Source organism: Ornithodoros turicata, unplaced genomic scaffold (assembly GCF_037126465.1).
Source record: "Ornithodoros turicata isolate Travis unplaced genomic scaffold, ASM3712646v1 Chromosome11, whole genome shotgun sequence".
In the NCBI taxonomy this organism is placed as follows: Eukaryota; Metazoa; Arthropoda; class Arachnida; order Ixodida; family Argasidae; genus Ornithodoros; species Ornithodoros turicata.
The window spans coordinates 2,833,577-2,841,667 of NW_026999295.1; the positions used below are offsets into that span (position 1 = coordinate 2,833,577).

Below are 8,091 nucleotides of genomic sequence, written 5' to 3' on the forward strand. Positions count from 1 at the left end.
TACTGAAAGTCGAGTGCAATAGGGCTGGACGGGTAGGTGGAAGACCTTGAACGAACTGGTGAAACTAAAGAACATTGATAAGACACATACCGTCCACACCTATTGTACTCGACTTTCGGTACATTGTACTGCTTGGGATGTGCTTTATAGGAATTTCTTCTCTTCGCTGAGATGGAAGCACTTTTGCACAAATACCTATAAGTGCAACTTCGTCAGCATACAGTGCACCCCACAACATCTAACAAGCAAACACACTTATCATGATAAAACACTATTCAGCTGTACAAAGCGTCTTTCTTCTGCGTAAAAGCGGTGAGAAAAAGAAACAGCAGCGAAAAATTGCACGCATTTGTGCTAGAATCACTATGACTTATATATGCTATAATATGCTGAATTTTTACGGGAGAAAACAAAGGCCAATTTCAAAGACACTGCTAAGCACATACGATAGCGCAACAAAACACAGCAGGAAAAAAGCCTTAAGACGGAGCGCCCAGGAAGCGCAGCGTCACCGCTCATCGCTAAGAAACTCAACGGCTAACAAAAGCTGACAACAACAAGCTACTATATCGGCTGGTAAAAACTGCAAGAAGAAAGACACTGCTAAACAAGTCCAGACATGCGACATCGCATGCAAAATACTACTCAAGGGGGGGGGGGGCATGCAAACACTACTCAAAATCATAGAGCATACACATGCTATTTTTTTCTATTTCTCGTAAAAGAACCAGGGATAAGAGCAAAGCACACCGTTTGAGGAAATCACATGAAATGCAACGCAAGAGGTCCCGCGACGAGCACTCATAAAAAAGCCTGCAAAAACAAGGACTTCACTATGTTCGCGAGGCAATTCTATTAGAAATGCTCGCCGCATCCTACAAACTGCAATACAAACGCGATAACCCTTATTTTTAAACCAGTATTTCACGCACTGATAGTACATAAATTTATCACTCGTGTCACACGAAAAGGCAACCACAAAGAACTTACTTGTCAAGTCGAATCCCAGCTTCACAAACACATCACTCACTGGCATTTTTCATATGCACACGCCACGAGCGAAGACCAAACAGTATCATCACGACCACAAAAATCTGTACTATTTATCGAAGTCAATAATTGTCCACGCGTGAAAACACGGCCTACATGTACTATATACATGTGCGCCGATGAAACAACAGAGCTTCGCTCCGGATGTAATATGGTATCGTCAGTCGTCCGTCGCGAACAAAAAAAAAAGAAAGAAAAGAAAGCGGAATGTATGTTTTCTATACATCCAAGGAAAAACGTGCTTTTGCGCAGCAATTATAATGCAGAAGTGGATTCATTTGACTTTACTTTGCTTCGCTTACACCCATATATTTTGTAAGAATACTATTGAGTGGACCAGGTAAACGAGAACATCATTGGCTACATGCTGTGCCTCTCGACATTTTTAAACGAAACCAGTTTACAAATGTTAACAAGCCCACGACTCTTCACTAAATAGGTGAGTCGCTAATGACTCAAATAAAACAAAAAATGAAATAGTCATTCCAACATCATCGACTGCAAGCTGCAGTACCCAACAGAGCAGTGCGCGATCACCAACACCACGCCTTGGGCTCACCCCACACACTCCAAGCCTTTCTGAATACGTTGTGCTGCCACTGGAATAAAAGGTTTATCGCAAAGATAATCGTGTGCTGCACGTCGTATTTTTTATAACAGACGCCAACTCAGTTTCACTCTGGTCGTGTTGACCCTACGTATATAGGGAATGATAACAACGAAGACGACTGCGTATTTTTTATTATTATCATTCATTTTGTCATTTTGAAGAGTTCATTACTGTCGTAGTCGAGCGGGTAGAAAAGCGACCGTCTCCAAGCACGAGAGAGCGTTTTAATGATCAAAGCCACGCGCTGAGCTCGCACATACAAGCCACGGCCATGTCCCAACCTTGTCGTCGTCTTTATATTACACCTCCCCTTTTTAAACAGCCCACCACACAACATATTTACACGAACTTACGAACAATCCCCATACCCGTAACGTTCTGGTTTTTTCACCACGCGCCCTGATGTGGTTTGGGTCACTGACTGTCCGCTGTTTTGTCCCTTTGTCACTGCCGGTTGTCCTGACGTTCTTTCGGCATGTATGGAGGCATCTCTCGTGAGAGATGTCTCTTGCAGGTGTGTTCGGGTCTGTCTTGCTAGGCCAGTTTCGGTCCTGACCATGTACGATCTTGGTGTATCCGCATGTCCGATCACGGTGCCGTGTGCGGCAGCGCCGGCTAGGATGCGAACCGCTGTTCCTGGTTTTAGTTGAGGTGGCTCCGTTGCGTGATGTCGGCTATCGTACCCCTGCGCCTGGGAGCGTTGGAGCTTCTTGTACCGCCTCCGGTCCTTTCGAACCTGGGGCCATGGTGGAACAAGTGAAGCTGGATTGACTGGAACGTTGGTCTTGAGACGTCGACCCATGAGGAGCTCTGCCGGAGAGTAGCCACATGCCCCTGGTGTACTCCGATGCGCCAGGAGCGCTCTGTCAATATCTGGAGCTTTGGACAGGAGAGCCTTAGCCGTTTGTACTGTGCGTTCCGCCTGCCCGTTACTTTGCGGAAAGTGTGGACTTAACGTCACAAGTTTGGCCCCCTGGGTGACCAAGAACCGTAGGAATTCCGCCGAAGTAAACTGCTGGCCGTTGTCCGAACGGACGATATCTGGAATTCCATAGCGTGCGAACATTGGTGCCAACTCAGAGATGACGTCGGCTGTCGTGGTAGTCTTCAGCCTGACAACCTCGAAAAACTTCGAGAAATAGTCTACTACTACCAGGTAATTTTTACGGTTGGCGTAGAAAATGTCCATCCCTATCAGTTGCCACGGACGCTCTGGGAGAGGGGTCTGCAGCAGCGGCTCCGTCCCAGGTGCCCTGTGTGATTGGCAGGTCGGACACCTCTGGATGTAGTCCTGCAGGTGATTGCTGATGCGAGGCCACCACGTCGATTCACGGGCCCTTGCTCTGCACCTGGTTATTCCCTGATGTCCCGTGTGCAAACGCTCAAGAACTTCGTTTCTGAGGACTGGTGGCACGACTAAGCGGGAACCTCGAAGCAGAAGTCCCCGTACCACCGAAAGTTCGTCAGCCACGCTGACGTATTTCCGTACGTCTTCTGGAAGAGAACTTTGGCCACTGTGTTTCACAGTACTCCATGGCTTGATGAAGGGTCGCATCTTTCTTCAGGGCGTCCCTTATGCGTGACAGCATGGTGTGAGAAGCAGGTAAAAACTCGACGGTGAGGATTTCGTATTCTGCCACTACCGACTCCAAGTTGCCGCCAACGTCGTCGGTGCGCGAAAGTGGATTTCTTGACAGGATATCCGCTGTGTATAGCTGCTTCCCCAGTACGAACGTCACAGAGAAGTTGTATTCCAGAGTCAGCATACGCAATCGTTGTAGGCGCGGAGTGAGGTCGTCGAGCCTCTTGGTGTTAAAGATTTGCACGAGGGGTTTGTGGTCAGACTCCACCTGAAAGCGAAGGCCCAGGATATACATACGAAACTTTTCGCATGCCCACGTCACCGCAAGAGCTTCTTTCTCTACCTGTGCATACCGTTGCTCAGTCGGAGTCAGGAGCCCCGACGCATACGCAACTGGATGACGTCGACCGTCAGTTTCCTCCTGGAGCAGCACTGCTCCGAGGCCGTAGGACGACGCGCCCACGGACAAGGTGTGTGGTCGCAACGGAGAGTAGTACGCCAGAACGGGACTGGTTGTGAGTTGCTTCTTGATCTGTTGGAACGATTGCTCGTGCTGTGGACCCCAGTACCAAGCGGCATCCGAAGAAAGGAGTTCACGAAGTACTTTCGTCTTTTCGGCCAACCGCGGAAGGAACTTCATCAAGTGCGTAAGCATCCCGAAGAGCGACCGTAGCTCACTAGCAGACTCAGGTGCCCGCATCTTGTGTATGGCTTCGGTCTTCTCGGGGTCAACATAGATCCCCCGTTCGTCCAGAACGTGACCCAGAAAGTGTATCCTGGTCCTACTGAACTGGCATTTCTCCTCGTTGAGGGTGATGCCCGCGTCTGAGAGTTTACGCAACGCTGCATGGAGACGCCTGTCATGTTGTTCTTGATTTTTCCCGTAGATCAAGACATCATCCATATGGCACACAGTACCGTCGAGGTTTTGAAGTATCCGTGACATCTCTCGTTGGAAAAATTCCGGGGCAGTCGCGATACCAAAGGGAGGACGAAGAAACTGGTATCTTCCGAACGGGGTGATGAAGGTGGTCAGTTCGCGACTTTCTCGTGATAGGGGGGCTTGCCAATATCCAGCATTGGCGTCGAGCTTGCTGAACACCTTAGCTTCCGTGATTTTGCTGCGGTTCTCTTCTACCGTCGGCATGATCACGCGCTCACGGACGACTTGCTTGTTGAGCTCGCCGAAATCAACACAGATGCGTAGCTTGCCGTTCTTTTTCCTTACAACTACCATCGGTGCGCACCATTCCGTGGCATGCTCTACCTTTTGAATTACGCCAAGCTCTTCCATTCGGTGTATTTCGGCTTGTACACTTGGTAGCAATGGAATAGGTACAGGTCTTAGATAAGTTACTGCATATGGCCTCGGTCCCAGAACCAGGTGAATGCTGTATGTTGCCTTCATCAGTCCTAGGCCTCCAAAGAGCTCAGGGTACATTGACGCAATGCAGTCGTGTCCGTGATCGTGTCCGATTTCGAGAAGTTGAGGGAGAACCTCCAAGGCCTTGATGGCTGGTCGACCTAGCAGAGCGTGTTGTAGGCCGTCGATGATGAAGACTTCCTGGTTGGTCGTCTGGCCGTTCCAGCTCATGTCGACGTGTACTTGACCTAGAGTGTTTATCAGGGACTTGCCGGGGCCGTAGAGCCTCTTCGTAGGACGTGTCGCAGAGCGTCGCGTCTCCGGATACAGGGCTGACTCTGGCACGGCAGTGACATCTGCTCCAGTGTCAACCTTAAACTTGATTGGTCTGCCGTTGACAAGGACCGTAATAAACCAGGCGTCTGACGATGAGGGATGCTGTAGACCATCGAGGAATACCTCTTCGAGTGCTCTCCGCGATTGCTTGGGCCGGCACCCACGCCGTCCGCGACCGGATGCTGGCTTCGGCGCCGGTGTAGTCTGGCAGACTGACGCGAAATGGCCCAGTTTCCCACAGTGGCTACAGACTTTCCCCGGTGCAGGGCATTCTATCCTCGGGTGGAATCGCATCGACCCACACCATTTGCAGGGATCGGACTTTGGCTGTGCCGGTCGATGAGCTGGAGGCCGGGCTTCAGAGTGCCGTCCCTTGTGTGAAGCTGGCCTGCCAGAAGTGACGACGTCTAGCATGGTATTCGACGTCGGTGCCTGCGATGGCGGTTCGTTCCCGCGAAGAAGATTCTGCTGGCCCTTCACAGCCTCAGAGTTTCGGGCGATTGTCACCGCTTTCTCCAGTGTGAGTTGGGAATGCAATTGTAGCCGTTCACTCAGACGACTGTCCCGGAGGCCAACAACCAGCTTGTCTCGAATAAGTTCTTCTTTGAGCGAAGCAATCTCGCAGAACTCTGCTAGCCGGTGTAACTCCTTAACGAATTCTTCCACCGTTTCGTGTCCCAACTGAGAGCGCAGGTTGAAGCGCGCGCGCTCGTAGATCACATTACGGCTTGGAACGAAGTACTTGTCGAAGGCTGACTTGAGCTTGTCGTAGTCGTTGGCTACTTCGTCCGTTAGTCGCATGGAAACGAGGACGTCTTCTGCCCCGGTCCCCATAGCGTACAGGAACGTGTTCACCTGTGTCGAGCTATCCTGTTTCTGCAGGCCCGATATGATCCGGTACCGCTCCCATCTCGTCACCCAGCGCTTCCACCCCTTCGGTTGTCGAAAATCGAACTTGTCCGGAAGTTCTACCGCGAACGGGTTGAACGCAGGTGGCGTAGGCGCAGGCGTAGCCGTAGGTTCGCCGGCCGCTGTTGCTAAGTCTTGGGTGGACATTCCAAAGTACGTGAACTGGGCTTCCACTAACATCCCACCGCTGCCACCATGTCGTAGTCGAGCGGGTAGAAAAGCGACCGTCTCCAAGCACGAGAGAACATTTTAATGATCAAAGCCACGCGCTCAGCTCGCACATACAAGCGACGGCCATGTCCCAACCTTGTCGTCGTCTTTATATTACAATTACTTTGTGCAAATCATCGAAAATTAAAATGTCAGCTCTGCTGCTGTTACGGTGATAAGGAAGCCGCATGGCAAAGCTGAATTCATGAGAAGTGGGTTGTTTGTTTATTTGCTTTGTTAGATGTTGTTGAGTGACGGTATTCACTCTGTTCGATATGTTGATCGAGTAAGCTGTTTGCAGTTATAGGTATTTGTGCAAAAATGCTGGTATTTGAGCGTGCAGTAGAAATTCTTATAAAGCACGTCTCCTTGTGCATTCCTGAGCTGCCGTCTGTGTCTGTGTGTGTGTGTGCTTTTTCCTGATTTGACGAGGGTGATAGCGGGACCGATAACAATGGTGCAGAGGTGTGGGCCTGCTTCACAGCGGCGTCGGCGGATGTGTTGCCGGGGAGGACTGTGTGAGCGGGGACCCACTAAAGCCAAACGCTGTGGCCCGCGCGGGCGAGACAGCTGAGGCACTGAACGATGAGCGTGCCAATGTCCTGAACAAGGGGGATCGAAAATGACGACAGCACTTCTAGCGCCGCCTTGCTGTCTGTAAAGATGGTCCATGGTGCGGGAACGGATTCCGAGATGAACTTCAGGGCTTCATGAATGGCGATCATTTCGGTTTCGGTGAATGAAGTCTCATACGGGAGTTTGAACCCACGGCTGCAGTGGGCGTGAGGCACGTAGAAGGCTGCTGCCGACCCGCCTGGTATCACCGAGTCATCTGTGTATATGGGTACTCGCTGGTCATGAAGCGAGTAAATGTGCTCCAACGCGAGCTGCCGCGTGACCCCTGTGGGTGTGTCATGCTTGCGAGGGAGCCCAGTAAACCACGAACGTCTAATGACCGTCTAAAGGATGGTACACCGTGGATATTTTGGATATCTAGTAGACATCCGGATATGTCCAGCTAACGTGGAATGGATGTACTATGGATCGTCGGAAGCTCATCCATAACTGTATAGATGGATACCTTCTGGATGTAACACCTGGACATTTGCACATCCAGTGGACGTGCTTGTGAGGCATTGAGACGTCTAATATACGTCCTATCGATGTTCCTACCGGATTATAACATACGACAACATATGGACGAGATTGCAAGTCTACTTTTTCAGCTATTTTGTGTGCATGAATAACGCAAATGTCGTAGCCCTGGCCGTACCCCACCCGACACGGCTTCGGCATTTCTCAGTAGCCTCTTGGCGTACTGGGTGGAACATATACTAAAATACCAATAGTTGCGGGATGTTTGTTAAGTGTTGTGGGGCCGAAAACATTTGTAACGGTGACGAGGATGTGTTTCTGCAATTAATTCGTACGTCTGCAATGAGTCGAACTGCCCGCTAACATTTCTGATATTCCTTGCTAACAAATATTGTGTTTGGAATTCAGGCTATTGTCTATGATGAGGTTACCTACTGAGTGGAGCTGTCAAACTGACAGGTTTCCTATGTTGGTGGAAGAGTGCTACGTAGATACTTTGCAGAGAGCAGGACACGAACAAATGGAAAAACTTGCTTTTACTCGTTCTCCAATTTCTCACGTTCTCGCAAGATAGATTCGCTGTCTTCTAGCGCTATACGTAAAAATTACTAATGAATTGATAGTCGAAACAACGTTTCGTAAACATACGTCTATATTATCGTATGTTAATCGGGTAGGAGCATCGATTGGACGTATATTAGACGTCGCAATGCCTCACAGGCACGTCCACCGGATGTGACAAATGTCCAGCTGTTACATCCAGAGGATATACATTTATACAGTTATGGATGAGCGTCCGACGATCCACAGTACACCCATTCCACGTTAGCTGGATATATCCGGATGTCTACTAGACATCCCAATTGTCTTAGATGTTTGGATCTTTCTGGTATGTCTAATAGACGTTTGTGGTTTACTGGGAGGCCGGGGATGCGT

At 49.8% G+C, this 8,091-nt stretch overlaps 1 protein-coding gene across 1 annotated transcript; it reads right to left on the reverse strand.

Moving 5' to 3' along the window:
- Positions 1-3,123: 3,123 nt before the first annotated feature.
- LOC135371460 (uncharacterized) lies at positions 3,124-6,030 on the reverse strand. The gene has a single exon (XM_064605511.1). It carries the CDS (start codon positions 6,028-6,030, stop codon positions 3,124-3,126), a length of 2,907 nt encoding a protein of 968 aa, XP_064461581.1.
- Positions 6,031-8,091: the final 2,061 nt, after the last annotated feature.

Excerpts from the sequence above, each read along its gene's own strand:
- LOC135371460 (XM_064605511.1), bottom strand. The coding sequence starts at position 6,030 with ATGTTAGTGGAAGCCCAGTTCACGTACTTTGGAATGTCCACCCAAGAC.